Here is a 16672-nt window from a genome sequence, read left to right as displayed (position 1 = left end):
GAAAACCTTAGCCTGAACCTAGGGACGTGCTTAGCGACGGCAGCGGCTTGCGGCAGCAGGGTGACTTACGGCAGCCCTCTAGTAGAGCGCCGTTGCGGGTGGAATGCGGAAGCGGCCGCGGGCTAGCAGGCGCCCAGAGCTGGCTGCGCACCAGCATGACACAGTCGGTAGTCGTACAGGGTGAGCTACGCCGGGCAGATGGAGACCTGGTCGCCGCGGAATCCAGCCGCCTTGTTTCCTGCCTAATGTTCTATTCTCTTTCCTTCCTCTCCTCCGGTCGCAGTCGGCCAGTGCGGAAACCAGATCGGCTGCTGCTTCTGGGACCTGGCACTAAGGGAGCACGCCGCGGTCAACCAGGTACCCACCCGCAGCCGCGAACCCCCTCGCCTGTCAGCTAGGTCTTCCAGCCTATACGCAGGAAATACTCGACTTGAGCTTTCACCTGACCCGTTTAAGATGCATGGGATCTTCTCAATAAATAACGTACTGGTTTTTAAACATGTTGCTGTCAGACACACACTAAACTAAAAGAACACTGGCCGGCGACCTTAGTCTTAACATTTTTCCTGATTCTCAGGGTCTCCTCTTTATTGGTGTTCGTGTGCAGAGCAGTGAGATTGTGTATGGGAAAGTACTGTGTAAAATAGATAACACGTGTGGTTATTGTATTCCTTAATTTAACCAGTCAGCTTTTAAAAAGATCACCAAGAATCCAGAGAACGCTCATTTGATGGACCTGTTCTGCAGTCCTATGGGTGAAATCCTTTCTTTAGCACCTCCTGCTGAACTTTATCTGTAGATCCCATGGCATTTATTCTTCTAAGGAGATTGGGAAGAATCAGGCTCCGCATTTTGTGATACTTGCTTTTTCTTTTCAGAGCTTCATCCTACCCATTACAGTATTATGTAATTAAAATTGAAAGAACTTGATTTGGGCGAGAAGCGAAACCTAAATGCTATTAACATATGTTTTTCTTTTTAGAAAGGAATTTATGATGAGGCAATAAGCAGCTTCTTTAGAAATGTGGACACCAGGTAAGATGGTGTTAAAGTCTGTCACAATGGGATACTTTAAGTTTCAATAGCTTGGGAGATAATTCTTCAAAGGACAATAAAAATAGCCAGTAGCTGCAAAGTTCTGTTTCTTTGTTTCGTTATTGAAAATATATTCCTTCTATTAGATTATTAATATTATATCGTCTTGCAGAACAGGTTTCCCTTTAGTGTGACTTCTTTTAACTTAACCTTGAAATAAGTTTCATTAAAGGAAAGCTGAAATTTTCCCAGAGGGCATCTGGTTAATGCATCCTGTAATAACTAACTTTTGAAAGAAAAATATGTTGTTTACATATATGCTGTAAGTATAAAAATATACTTAAAAAGGAGACAAGCAGTTGTTGGATTGTTTTTATTTAATAAAGAGTATATGTAAGTACTATATCTCTTTTATCTGAAAGAGTAATTTAAGTTGCCGTTCAGGATATCTCCGTAAGCTTTTAATATTAAATCATTACGTTCATGCGTTTTCAAAATACTTCATAAAACTAACTGTCGTGTGCTTAAACTGAAAAATATATACTTCATATCAGGCTTTAATCCAATAGGAACATCACTTCTAGTTTAAAATTGTTGGCTGGGTATGTGAGCAGTTATCTTCTAGAGAAAGCTGGTTAGTCCCTGCTTCCTGCATGAATTCCAGAGTCTATCTAGGGCACTGGCTTGCAAACTCAGAAGTGTCATTGGCATCTTGAGATAAGTTCAGTGCTCTCCAGTACAGCCAGGTTAACCAAAGACCAAATTATCATTTTCTGTCTTAGGCACATTACGTTAGTAGGAAGTCTAACTATAAAGCTATGTAATAATCTGAAGGTTGCTTGGTGACTATGGAATCAGACCAAAGGAAGTTAGGTGTATTACTTTAATGGCTGGCATCATTTATCTTTATTTTATGGAGTTATCTGTCACATAGACTATAGATTCACTCTTATTTGTAGCCCAGAATATCCTCACCTCTAAATTCTCTTGGGAGTCTAAAATTTGCCTCTGTAATACTTCCTTTCAGACGCTTATCTTGCTAAGTTCCTACGCCCACCTCTTTACTTCTTGTTACCCAACGCTTACATTGAGTATTACATAGTTGAGAGTCAGCCTGGGAGCTTTTCTTTCTTCGTAAGGTGGCTCGTCATAACTACACTCTCATCTCCTTTGTGTGTTTTATACTTTAACCTGAGAGCACTATTTTTTTCCCGGTAAGTTTAGCAAGCAGAGTTGTGGCATCTTGCACTTCTTTCTGTGTACTATGAACACATGCAACATCTGTTCCACAGCTTGGTACAAAAAATCTTTTTCGAAGTAAGACCATATCTTTGTGTACTCTTCTTACCAAATTGTTATACCTTTTGAATAGCATGATAGGAATTTACCTACAGCATGGGTTGGCATGCATGTATTTTCTGTAAAGGACCAGGAAGTAAACATTTTAGGTTGTGTGAACCATAAAGTCTTTTGCACCACTTTTGATCTGTAGCATGACTGTGGGCATAGGTAATACATAAAGGAATGGTTGTGTCTATATAAATAAATAAATAAAAGTTTATTTAGGAAAACAGGCAACTAGTTGGATTTGGCCTGACAATTGGCTGCCCTTCATATATTTTGTCTTGTGAACTGTCTTTGTTGACCCATATACTGCATTAGATTTCAGTACTTTGGCAACTTATTTCCAAAGTGAAATTCTGAGAACAACCTTAGATACTCAAGGGTAAATACCAGTTATATCTGTTGATGGGTGTTTAGCTGCAACCGGAAACCACATTAATGGTGGCTTAAGCAGTAAAGATACCCATTTGTCTCACAAATCTGGAAATCAGATGTTCTAGTTTTAAAGGAATGCCTCAAAGATCTAATACTATATATATTCCACTGTCCAAAAGTGTGCTGGCTTTTTGTACTTGTATTATTACTTCATGACTATAAAATGGCAGTCTCTGCTCCAGGGATCACATCCATATTCATGTTTGAGGCAGGAAAAAGGAAGAAGATAGGCGCCAACTGCATCTCGTCGTTCTTTAAAAGCTTCCCAGAATACTTCCCCTTTATCTCATTGGCTAGAACTGGATTACATGGCCAGCCCTAACTACAAAGAAAGCCAGGAAAATAAGTACCTCACTTTTTCAGCCTAATGGGAGGTAAGCAAGGAAGAAAGAGATTAGGAATAGCTGTTGCGTCTGCCTCACCTGGCCTATAAGCAGTCTTATTATATAAATGGAAGTTAACTTTATTACCTGATAGCGCTATTAGCCATGGAAGATCTTATGACCATTTCTCATTTTTTTTTATCTTTCAGAGTGGTTGGTGATGGTGGAAGTATTTCCAAGGGAAAAATATGTTCTTTAAAAGCACGAGTAAGATACATAAGCTTGGATTCTTATATTACATGTATTTTTAAAATAACTATGCTCAGTAACTATCATGAGAATAAAACTTTAAACTTTTCAAAGTAGAAAAAAATTACTAAGCCATATTTAATATAAATATAACTAAGCAGACATTTGTGTCCACCTAACACATTAGGGGGAAAAGCCCGTACTTTAGAACACTGTTGTTAGCCTTTTTTCAGGAGAAATAGTGTCTACATAAATAACAAAAGGAGCCTTCTTAACTCTAAGGACCTGAAATACATACTAGTACAGTTTAATGTTTTATTCAAAGATATTGGAAGATTTATTTGCATCAAGGTTACTACCAGTACAAAACATGGAACCAGCCACATCGTAGTGAATAAAAACCGTTAACCATGTAAGTTCTCCTGAACCAGGTACTTCAGATTCATAGCCCATGTTTACAGTCTTATTTACGGTCTTAATCATTCCAACAATATTTCTGTGATTGTTTCTGTGTAACGAACTACTTTTTCTGATTTTTGGTCAGTGATCTTTGACTGTAACAGAAAAGAAAGTTTAAATGTTATGGAAGGAATTGAGATGCTAAGGATCAGACCTGGAGTAGTAGCTTAAAGACTGGTGAGCAATACTTTTGTGACATCTGGGAACCATCTTCTATCTGCAATCTCTGATGTCCTTGGAAAACAAAATTTAGGGCAGAGATCATGTGCTTGCAGGCTGTTACAAAATTGACTAACACAGTATGTTTTGTGATGTAGCGAGAGCAGGTATCCCAATCCAAATCTTAGAGAAAAAGAGACTGACATTTCCTAAACTACTCCCAACTGAATCTTTTTCCTACAACCATATCAGTAAGCAGATGGAGAGGTGGAGGAAACACTATTAGGAAAAAATAAATCAGCATGTTTTTGTGGCCTTTGACTTTTTTTCCGAGAAGGTACTCTTCCATTTTCTCCTTAGGAGCTCTCAGTATTGTGTGGTTGTGATCACTGTAGAGTCCAGGCTTCACAAGATAGCTTGGTGCTTGGGTCCCTCCACTGTGTTCAGTTTCTTAGGTTAATGAATACTCAGAATTTTATAAATCCTATGTTACAAATAGGGAAAAACTAGGCGGCTCTGAAAGGAAATACAAACATCAAATCCTGAAACAGTTGTGACTCCAGACCTTGGATGCCTAAGTGAAGAACCCAAAATACTCTCCCAAAGTTTAGTTAATTTCCAAAGGAAAAACAAGGGCCTGATGTAACAAGGAAGGTCTGGAAGAGTTATATGTCAGGATTTTGATGTTAAGTGACTAGGGCAATAATGATTCTATCGAAACTAATTTCAGGAGGTACCTAAATATCAGTTTGTATTTGCATATTGCTTCCCTTGCCAGGTAGCAGAGTAATTGAGGGTATAATTTATGTATGTTTAATCTTCCACATACCTCAATAAATCTATTTTGGAACAAGGCCAGTATAATCTAATTTGTTTTTTCTTTTATAATCTCACAACTTGTAGTACTAAAATTTGCCCATACAGTGAAGTCTCTCTTTGGTTGGTTTAGGTGTTAAAGTCGTCAGCATTTGAAGTCAAAATTGCATATTGTCAGAAATATCCTTGAAAATACCTAACATTGCCAAACATAATCCTATACAGTCCTCTGTATGTAAAGTGTATATATGATTGCTCTATATAAAGGAGCACATTTGTAAAACATAGTTTTATAGTCTTTATGATATACTGCTATATTATTTTAATTGTAAATCTTAAAGTAGCATGGTTAATTACACAAATGATTCAACTCACTGCTTAATGGTAACAGAACTGAAAGCCACAAACCAAGCACTTCTTCTGCTACACTGAATCAAAGACTTAACCAATCACTGTTTAGTGTACCCTAAGAATTTGTTTCAGCTTTGCTTTTTTATTTAACTCTACTTAGTTTACTTTTTCACTCTTCTTCCTCACTGTAGAATATATAGAAAGTACAGGGAAGTGGGAGGATGGGACATACAATCCTACTGCCAAGCTATCCCTGCTTTACGTTTTACTAGATTTCCTTCATCTTTTTTTTTCTGTTTTTTCTTTCCATAATTAATTTCGTGTTTTGTATTCTCATTTCTTCTTAGAAATATAGGTTTTCTGTCATGTCAGCTAAAGTTTGTGGTAATGAATTAGATCGTGAATTACTTGGGGGAAAGGACCATGTTGTCATTTTTTACATCTATCCAGTGCCTTTGCTTTGCACGTAATGGTAAATGTATTCATTTGAATTGGGCAGTTTTGGGCTGTGGTTCATAAAGAGCAGCATGATTGTTCCCGGTATGCAGATGTATTAATGCATCCCATATTTATTGAGAACTTATTCTGGTTAAGGATGCCTTTTACATTTCTGAGACCTTGTTAGAAATTCAGTTGAGGGGATTATTCTTGGGCTTTTTTTCCCCAACTAGGCATTTTAGAGTAGGATAAAAGAATTTAGAATCCATTTTTTAATTGGATTCCACCTTTAAACAGAATGAAATTATTTTTTAATTTTTACAACAGATTCTACATAAAGATTTTAATTAAACTATCAAGAGAACAGTGTAATATTCAGTGCATAAATTATTTTCATTTACAGAGTTAATAACTCTAAAGGAAAATACATTAATTATATTTTATTTTTCTTAGGCTGTCTTGATTGATATGGAAGAAGGGGTAGTGAATGAAATTCTGCAGGGACCACTGAGAGATGTATTTGATACGAAACAGCTGATCACTGATATTTCTGGCTCAGGAAATAATTGGTGAGAATACACAGCGTAAAAATTGAATATTTTCTGAAAAAAAATGAGCAATCTTTTCTTCATTGTGAGATTCCACTGATGTGAAACAAGATGCAATTTGCCACATAATGCTAGGCCTTTCAGCCCACCACCTTAATAAATGGTGGCTTGGAAGCCATCTGTATTTACTCCTAGTTCCTTCTTTTTTAAAGAAAAAGATGAATTATGAAAAATTAATTCGCTGAATTCCTTTTCATAAATTGATTCTTGAGGAACACTAAATAGTGACAAATGTTTTAAGTATTTCCATTAACTGTTATCTATGTTATTTGACTTGCTCTCAAGTTGTCCAGTTGGTCAGATGTAATAGAATTGATAGAGATGCAAGCCAGACCAGTATCCTAGCATTCAAGCTGAGCCTGAGGCTTTTTAGGCCCTTGAGTATATCATGGTCCCTTCTCTTTACTGTGAAAAAAGCTTCAACAGTGATTACTTAAGAATTCACGTTGAGACTGTTGCTGTTTTTTAGAAATTAAGTAGCTCCTTGTTATTTGCAAATCTCTCATATTCATTATTTTCACTATTTACAGCCAGTCCCTCAGGTTCATAATGTGGAGTGATGTATAATTTTACTAAAACATAAATTTGAATCTTATGTTCCCAGAGAACCAGTCACTTAGTACGTGAGCCCATCTGACCACCTAACTGCATTTTCACTAATTGTTGTGTAACTTATTATGTAACTTTTGAGTTATACCTGAAATGCATGTTATGGGAAATTTTTTTACTTTAATTCATCATAGTGATATTTGCAAATTTGGACAACTAAAAAGACTTGCCGAGCTGCATGAATATCAATTTCTACCATGTGCCATTTCATCTAATAACATGATATGACCATTTTTTTTCTCATATATGAAACCAGAATAGGTTTGTTTAAATTTTTTATTTTCAGTGTCTCTTTAGTTTACCATATTTTGCTTTTTAATGTGTAAAATCCACTACAATTCAGAGCTTACCTTAAATGGAGAGAAGAAAAAGTTATGTAACTGAAATCTTGTTTTGTCGGAATTGTACCTTAAGAGAAGGTTAAGAAGATAAATTTAGAAAATCATAGTTTAGTATTCATTACTAATGATCTTACTTATCCACATATTTGAAGATTATAGATATTGAATATTAAGTTTTCTATCTAGTATCTTCAGGATATTGTATGATTTATTTACATGAAACGAATAGACTTTAGCTCAATAAAAATACTTTTCAAATTTGTTTAAAATCCTTTTATTTAGATTAGAACTAATAAAAAAATGCAAGGAATTTTTAAAATCCTTGTTCTTATTTTCAGGGCTGTGGGTCACAGAGTTTTCGGCAGTCTTTACCAAGACCAGATTTTAGAGAAACTCAGAAAGTCGGCAGAGCACTGTGATTGTTTGCAGTGTTTCTTTATAATACATTCCATGGGAGGAGGTAAAATTTCTCACTCACTTTCCTGTGACAGTGTTAAAGTATAAGTGGGAATTCATTTTGCAAGCATAAGTCTTGTTTTTAGACACGTGCTTGATAAAGATAGAACTATTCGGAGGGTGTATAGTTTGAGTATGTAAACATACACCTTTTTATCTTAAAATTTTGTGGTATTATGTCACTATTTTCTCTCTTTTTTTTTTTTTAATGTAAGCCCTCTTAAGAATCAACAGAACTATACTGGAAAATTTTCTTTTACGGAACATGCAGCTACTTTTCAGGATGTATGAGCTTTTGAGGAATGCTGACTTTCTCCTCAGAGTTTGCCTGTACAGTCCTGTTTCCTAGAGTGAAGCATTTTTGACATGTTCATAAAGTATGCTTGCCAGAGAATATCAGTAGCCTGTCTTTAACCATCTTCAAGCCTTTCTTGTCTCCAAAAAGAGAAAAAAAAGCAAAAGAAACTAGTTTAGTCAATTCCTTTAGATCGTTTATTACACAACAGTTAATTGACTTGAACTAAAAATAAATGATCAGCATTGCTTCCTTCCCCCAGGAAAGTCTATACCTTAGAACTGAAGTATTTTGCTCCCCTCTTCTGTAAAAATAGAAACAGAATGTAATTTGCTGATTTTTAAATAGGCTTAGCAAATATTAAAAGAACAAAATTGTCACACTTTTTTCCTCCAACCTGAGATTAAGATTTTATATTCAGCAAGTTATGTGTATGTACAGTTGATTTTTATACATATTATTCATTGACATAGCATTGTAAAATTAAAAGTTAAAATTGCTGTGTAACCATGTCTTTAAAAGACCCTCATAATCATTCAGTTAAGAAACAAATTTGTCTTTGTACTAGTATAATTAACCTGCAAATTTGAGTTAGTTTTTTTAATTGATTTATAGTTCATTATATCTTTCTAAAAAATACCTTTATTACCCAACATCTGAGAAGAACATACTTACAATTCACTTAAAATGGCAAAAATAAATATTACTAAAGGTTAAAAGTAAAGTTCTTTTTTCCCATGTCTAATCTCTACTCCCTGTCCTCACAGATGGTCAGGTTTGTGGGGTCTTTTTATGTCTGTTCTTTCAGATATATTCTATGCCTATCAAAGCATGTATGTATATTTTTACATAAACAATATTATCCAATATATACTATTCTGTAATTTTTCCACTTTATCTCTTCCTGGAACATCTTTCCATATCAGCTTTCTGTCATAGAATCAATTATACAGTTTAAAGTGAGTTTGTTATTGATGGGTGTTAAGTGTTTATGGTATTTAGTTTTTACATCCCATCATCAGTGAAAGTGTGGGACAAATACTTCTGCATTTGTGCCACTATAGCTTTAGACAGTATTCCTAGGAAGAAGATAGGACCAAAGCATATGTACATTTTAAATTTTGGCTGATATTACCTATACACCTTCCTACAATATTGCACCAGTGCTTCTTACTGGCAACAGTGTGTATGAGTTTCTATTTCCCTACACTAGCACCAACACCGAGTATCATGAGACATAAATCTATTATATGCAAAAGTATATCTAGTTTTAATTAGAAGAAAGGTTGAGCATCTTTACTTCTATTTGCAATTTGTATTTCTTTTATTATGAGTTAAATATTTCTATCCTTTGCCCATTTCATGGTGGCATTATTCATATTTTTTGTTGTTGATTTGTGGGAACTTTTTCTTAGAGAAACTTAGTCCTCCATCATATACATTGAAGGGTTTTTTTGTAAGTTTGTCCTGTTATTTTGTTTATGGGTTTTTTAAGTATATATAGAAGTTTTGTTTATTTTTAATGAAATCAAAACTGTCTTTTCTGTAATGGCTCTGGTTTTTTAATGATGCTTAGAAAGTCCTTCTCATTAAAGATCACCCCAAGAATCTCCCTCACTTTGACTTAGTACTTTTAGCATCACAGCCTTTTAATATTTATCTGCATGGATTAGAACATTGGCTTTTAAACTTTTTTTTAACCAGAATGGTATGAAATACATTTTATATATCACAGTGCAGCATACACACACGAAAAAATATATTAAGAAAATATTATTTACTCATACTACATCTGACATGTTATTTTCTACTGTTTCATTTAAGAAAAGAAAACAGTACTAATCTATTCATTAGTTTCATAGCCCGCTAATAGTTCAGAACCCAGTTTGAAAAACACTGGATTAGAGGATTCCAGTTTTAAGTTCTGAAAAATTTCTGAATTTATGTAAGTGTAACTTTATGTATCAGAAAAGTACCTTTAATGAGATTCCTAGAGTTTCTGCTTTTAAATAAGTTGTGCTTCATATTTGAAAATTTTTGAAATTCGAGGTAGACATGCTTAATTGTAAACAATTTTAACTGTTTAAATTGCTTGATGACGTGATAGTTTTCTTCATCATGAAGATTGTATACACACTACACTAAAGCTGTCAAGTTAGTTTTCTTAAGTTGTTTAATATCAAATGTAGACTGAACACTATCTTAGTTGAATTTTTTACTTGTGCATGTGCAGTTGGTTCTTGTGGCATTACATAGGTATAACTTAATTATGAAAAGGAGTAAAATATAGATAGCCCTCCCAAACTCACTGTCAGAACCAGAGATGGAATTCAGGACTTCATTTCCTGAATGTTGCCTTCATTTCCTGCCAAATTTAGATTAGTTAATATGTAATCACAGAAATAAGTTGAAAATTAGTTTTTCAAATATAAAATTCTGGCCAGGTGTGGTGGCCCATGCCTGTAATTCTAGCACTTTGGGAGGCCAAGGCAGAAGCTTCTTGAACCTAGGCATTCAAGACTAGCCTGGGCAACATAGGTAGACCCTGTCTCTACACAAATTAAAAAGTTAGCCAGGCCTGGTGGCGCATGCCTGCGCTCCCAGATGCTTGGGAGGCTGAGGCAGGAGGATCGTTTGACCCTAGGAGATCAGGGCCGCATTGAGCTGTGATTATGCTGCTGCACTCCGGCCTGGGTGACAGAGCAAGACCCTGTCTCAAAAAAAATAAAGTGTCAAATTCCTCACAATTATATTCTGAATCATTTATGCTAATTTTTTAAAACATTTTAATCCTCAGGAACAGGATCTGGACTTGGCACATTTCTTTTAAAGATGCTTGAAGACGAATTCCCAGAAGTATACAGATTTGTGACTTCCATTTATCCTTCTGGTGAGGATGATGTCATAACCTCACCTTATAATAGCATCTTGGCAATGAAGGAACTTAATGAGCATGCAGACTGTGTGTTGCCCATTGACAATCAAGTAAGAAATGACATTGGAACTTATGGATGAATGTTATATATATTCAGTCTTGTATTATGTTTATGTGTTTATATTAAACATTCTCTTCACTTTTCAGCCTTCTTAGAGAAAAAAATCAGTTTAAATTGTTTTTCTTTCTCTTTCCTAGTAGAATATCATCTATATCCACTCTTCTTAATAGCTTCTCTCCCGATGTTTTTCCCTCAAAAGTCTTTATTTGACATCATTAGCAAAATCGACCTCATGGTGAATTCTGGAAAGTTGGGTACAACTGTGAAGCCAAAGAGTCTGGTTACTTCAAGTTCTGGGGCTTTAAAAACGCAGCATAAGAAGCCCTTTGATGCAATGAATAACATTGTGGCAAATTTGCTGCTCAACCTAACGAGGTAATTCTATCCAGGGATAGTCGAAAAGTGGTTGACACACTTGCGAAACACGTAGACAAAATTAAATATTTTTTAGCTGTGGAATGTCTTAATCATTTAAACCAACTAATCTGTACCTCCTCATTAGCTGGACCAAAAGATTTCTGTGGCTTTTTGGTATCAGAGATTGCTTTGACATTATTATATTCTAGATTATAGAATATATTAAGCAGATTCTTGAGGAATTTAGTTGTTTCTACAGTTACTAATTATTGACCTATATGTATTTAACTCAAATATAAAGTTTGTTTTAAATAGGATATTTTTATATGTGTAATAAGCAACTGTAATAGTATATTGGTTACACTTCAGATAATCCAGAAACAGGAATTACTGTAGGGCCAGGCATGGTGGCTCATGCCTGTAATCTCACCACCTTGGGAGGCCAAGGCAGGTAGATTGCTTGAGCCCAGGAGCTGGAGATCAGCCTGGGGCACATGGTGAACTCCCATCTCTACAAAAAATAAAAAATTAGCCAGGCGTGGTGCTGTACACCTACTGTAGTCTCAGCTGCTCAGGAGGCTGAGCTAGGAGGCGGCGGTTGCAGTAAGCTGAGATCACACCACTACACTCCAGCCTGGGCAACCAGAGTGAGACCCTGTCTCCAAAAAAAAAAAAAAAATTTAGATGTTGTGTGTTATGTTTTGTTTTATACATCATTGTTCTGATACTAAATTTCACTAATATGGAAGAAAAGCATGTGTTCTACACTGAAGAACAGTGTGCAAAAGAATTTGAGAAACTACCTGCTGAGTAAATCGAGCTACATTTAAAAGTGTATAATTTTAAAATTAAACATTTTCTCATCATTTTAATCTTAACTTTTTAGCTCCGCAAGATTTGAAGGATCCCTTAATATGGACCTTAATGAAATCAGCATGAATTTAGTTCCTTTTCCTCAACTTCATTATCTCGTGTCAAGCCTAACACCTCTGTATACACTGACAGATGTTAACATTCCTCCTAGAAGGTAAGGTGTAACTGTTTCAATTTTTTGAGGCCTCGTATTACTTTAAAAAACATTTTTAAGAGAAAAAAGTTTGCAATAACTCTAGTTATTTAATTGTATCATCTTATCTGTGAGAAGTATATAAAATACAGTTGATGACAGCCGTTTTTCCATTAGATGAATGCATCTTTATTTAGAAGTAATTGTTGAAAAATGTCAGTATTAAACTATTTGAACTTTAATGATTAAATGTGTAGGCTTATGAAAAGTCCTTTGAAGTCTGACAAACACATTTGAATCCTAATTGTCACTAGCTACAGGACCTTGGGCAAGTGACTTAAACTTTCTTAGTTTTTCTCATCTGTAAAAATGAGATAGTACCTACCTCATATACTTACTGGGTAGATTAAATGAGTTTGTTTTAAAGCTACTATCACAGCCCAGTACCATAGAAGAATTTCAGATGTAACTTTGTATGTTTTCCAGAACACCTTGCTTTATAACTGTGTGTCATTGTTAAGCATAAAGATTACATCAGTATACTTAACAAAAAATGTAGTCTTGAAAGATACTCTTAGCATGTATACTGACGATGAGCTTGAAAAGTTCACAGTGGCATTCACAGTTGACTGAGGGCAAAGGTCCTGCCAAACTCTGTAAGGGGACAGTATGTAAATAAGAAAGGAAAAACTAAATTGACTGAGTGCCGTGGCTCACACCTGTAATCCCAACACTTTGAAAGGATGAAATGGGGGGATCACTTGAGCCCAGGAGTTCAAGACCAGCCAGGGCAACATAGTGAGACCCTGTCTGCACTTGTAGCCCCAGCTACTCTGGAGACTGAAGTGGGAGGATCACTTGAACCCAGGAGTTTGAGGCTGCATTGAGCTATGATTTTGACCCTGCACTCCAGCCTGGGCAACAAAGCAAGACCCTGTCTCTAAAACAGATTGAAAATAATTTTTAGAAAGTTTTTAAAGAAAACTAAAGATTCCTTTTTATAATTAAAGTTTTGACAAGATAATTCTATACTTTAGGAATGTCGCAAGTGATATTGATAAGTTTTCATCTAAGCCAACAGCAAACGACCACTTTGCCAACTAATAGATAGGACTCCCTTTCTGCATGGGATGTTGGTGACCTTAACAAGCTAAGCATCATACCCAGTGTGTGCAACATGGTGATTATTAAATGTCTATTGGCATCAGCCTAGCATTGGAGTCTGTGTATTGTTAGATATAAACTCTTTGTCAGTCACCTTTATTTTCGTCTTTTATCTTTCAGTTAAAAGACTTAGGTTAAAAGTCTGCTTTTAGGAGCACTACTATGGAGTTTCATCTTTTATAGGAGAGCTTCACATTGTCCTTTGATAATTTCCTCCTGTTAACTAATTTATGATATAATATACTTTACAAAGTAATAGTCTTAATGTTACAGGCTTTTAATTAGTTTTAGTAGTTTGGATACTATGAAATAAATAAGGTATACTGAACTAAGTAATGATGATACAAATTTCAAAAATCAGTACTACATAGAGTTCAGTAATACTACAGTCAACATTTTGTAGCTACCTGAAATCACCAATATACTGCAGAAGCTTTTTCCTCCCAGAAAAAGAAAATATTACATGATTTCTTCTCTTTTCATATCATCAAGATTGCTTCAAGAAAATTATAGTTATTTAATATTTTTAGAATACATATAATCTAATATTTTGTTAGTGTAATATTTAGTGTGGTATATTTACTTATAGAGGACTATCTTCATTTTAGTTATACCTAGAAGAAAGAAGTAATATTTTGTATAAACAATGACACTTTCATTGTTGCAGATTGGATCAGATGTTTTCAGATGCCTTTAGTAAAGATCACCAGCTGCTTCGGGCGGACCCCAAACACAGTCTTTACCTTGCCTGTGCGCTCATGGTTAGAGGAAATGTACAAATTTCAGATGTTCGTAGAAATATTGAAAGGTTTGGTTTCTATTTTTAAAGATAATTTGTGTGTGCTGCTTGGGACAGTGTGGCATAGTAGTTAGTTAACAGCCGCCCTTCAAATTCTAACAATGCCACTTACTAAAGTGTGACCTTGAACAAACTACTTAGTCTCTTTGTGCCTTGTTTTCTTCAAGTGTAAAATAAGGATAATAATAGTACATAGTTTTTATTTAGGAGTATTAAATGATATATGACATGTTTTATGAAAGTGTTCAGAAAATCATAGCTATACTATTTTTATTACCAGTACCACCAGTACTACTACTACTACACTTCTGATTTTTGTGTTACTATTTCATTCTATTTATAAGAAAACTAGTCTGTTGAATTACAAAGTAAGGAAAATGATAGTACCTTCATTTGTTTATATCCCTAGATTTCTCCTCTTGAGGAATGAGTTTCTAGCTTCTTGAATCACCATCACAGCCAATTTAATGTTCCCTTACAAAATGTCTCTTAGTTCACTGTCAGACTGTACCATGTTATTGCCAATGGTTAAAAAATAGATAACTTAGCATATAAACTAAGCAATTAGAATGATACCATCCATAATGTTCTGGCTTAACTAATATGAGCACTGCCATAATATGGCAGACATTTTTAGTAACTTAGTTCTTACCTTTGAGATTTTTTTTTTTAAATCTCAGACTAAAACCATCTCTACAATTTGTCTCCTGGAATCAAGAAGGCTGGAAGACCAGCCTGTGTTCCGTACCTCCTGTGGGCCATTCTCATTCTTTATTAGCTTTAGCAAATAACACATGTGTGAAGCCCACCTTCATGGAACTGAAGGAGAGATTCATGAGGCTCTACAAGAAAAAGGTAATTATTGTACAGCTTTGTAACTATATGTGTTTATTTTGGCTATTTAAGATGTATTCTTAAAAATTACGCTATTACAAATCAGAGGTGATCTTTTCTATATGTGTTGTACTGATTATAACTGAAGAGGAGAGGCTTGCTCATACTACTTTTACTCTAAATGAGAACATTCATGAGTTTATGGGATTCATTCAATTTGACACAAGTTCTCTTTCAAGTGTAGAGCTGAACTCTAATTTTAATAAGGAATGTTTACCTTTTAGGATAGTCATATGTATTAAAGTTCCTGAAATGGTAAACGTTACCTAATTTTTTAATTTATAGGCTCACCTTCATCACTATCTACAAGTTGAAGGGATGGAAGAAAGCTGTTTCACAGAAGCTGTGTCATCTTTATCAGCACTCATACAGGAATATAACCAACTGGATGCCACAAAAAACATGCCTGTGCAAGATTTACCCAGACTAAGCATAGCTATGTAAAAAAGAAACCCTCAAAAATACTTTCTTAATTTCACATTGTTTTTTCTGACCTTTCTGTTTCAACATTTTTGTAATTTGGAAACCAGTTTTTTCATATTAGGAAATATTTTTGTCTAAAAGAGTGATTTCTGTTTAATCACAATTTGTTGGTAATACCAGTGTGTGAAATTAATGAAATCTTAGTACCTTCACTTCAAACATTTCTCTTCAGAAAAGTTCCCTTTTCTAAAATTGGGAGAACAGAGTTCTTGAATATTTTGCTGTATTTATAGCCTCATATTTAGGCATTTATGCACTGTTAATCGTATCTTCAATTAAAATCTTGTATAGATATATTTTTATAATTATTTATAATTTATATTTTGATATTCTATTTAAGTTATCCTGATTCTTTAAACGTAGTTCCTGGGAGTAGAAGAACACAGTATAAATATTTCCATGTAATAGCCACTAAATTTTCAGGCATAGGTTTTATTACAACTGTTAAGGAGGTTTTGCTGCTTCTTTAGATAACAATTTGTTTGCTCAAAAGAATCCTAATTTGTACACTTAACATGTATTTGTATTAAACTTTTTAAATAATTGCTTTCTTATCAAACCAATTGATTTTATAATAAATGTCCATATTTTTCAACAGTACTACTTGTTATTGTTCTGCATGTCATTTATACAAATGAACAGAATGTTACTAAGCTTGATATCTTCCAAACTTTGCAATAAATGGCTGTAATTGTTCCAGTTACTATAATCTTCAGTTCTAGCCTTAACATTAATTTATTTTTAATAGCAATTTATATTTCAGATCCACAGGTTAATTTTAAGTTTTATTATTTATATTTCTTTCCTTTGCAATGTAATGATACGGTTCTTGGTTTTTGTCTTGGAAATTTAATTTTTTATAATATTCAATATAAAAAATTTTAGATTGCAGTTGTTAACAGTGGCCAGAAAAGTTGCATTTTCTCCTCTCCAAAAGAAACTGATGTTAAAGATCAGGCAATGAAAAGTCTAAATATATTTACAGCTTAATCTTATTACTGTTCAAGAATTAATCTAGAATTTCCCTTGCTCTATAATGATTTACCAACTAATGG

General features: G+C 34.5%; 1 protein-coding gene across 5 annotated transcripts; it reads left to right on the top strand.

The window, feature by feature from the left end:
* The first annotated feature begins 65 nt into the window (after positions 1-65).
* On the top strand, positions 66-16320 carry TUBE1 (tubulin epsilon 1). 5 transcript variants are annotated; one of them, XM_073022421.1, is made up of 13 exons: positions 114-180; positions 284-357; positions 983-1035; positions 3347-3404; positions 3931-4022; positions 6063-6178; positions 7506-7627; positions 10716-10903; positions 11114-11289; positions 12158-12298; positions 14109-14249; positions 14921-15095; positions 15420-16320. In XM_073022421.1, the coding sequence occupies exons 6-13, from the start codon at positions 6078-6080 to the stop codon at positions 15576-15578; spliced, it is 1203 nt and encodes a 400-aa protein (XP_072878522.1). In that variant the 5' UTR covers positions 114-180; positions 284-357; positions 983-1035; positions 3347-3404; positions 3931-4022; positions 6063-6077; the 3' UTR covers positions 15579-16320. The 5 variants fall into 5 exon arrangements, with proteins under 5 accessions (XP_008005487.2, XP_008005486.2, XP_008005485.2 ...); XM_008007296.3 differs by lacking the exon at positions 3931-4022 and having other exon boundaries at positions 66-180; positions 10716-10808; positions 11055-11289; XM_008007295.3 differs by lacking the exon at positions 3931-4022 and having other exon boundaries at positions 66-180; positions 10716-10808; positions 11052-11289.
* The last annotated feature ends 352 nt before the right edge of the window (positions 16321-16672 follow it).

The sequence above is a fragment of the Chlorocebus sabaeus genome, chromosome 13, assembly GCF_047675955.1.
Source record: "Chlorocebus sabaeus isolate Y175 chromosome 13, mChlSab1.0.hap1, whole genome shotgun sequence".
Classification (NCBI taxonomy): Eukaryota; Metazoa; Chordata; class Mammalia; order Primates; family Cercopithecidae; genus Chlorocebus; species Chlorocebus sabaeus.
This window is presented reverse-complemented; position numbering and strand designations above follow the sequence as displayed.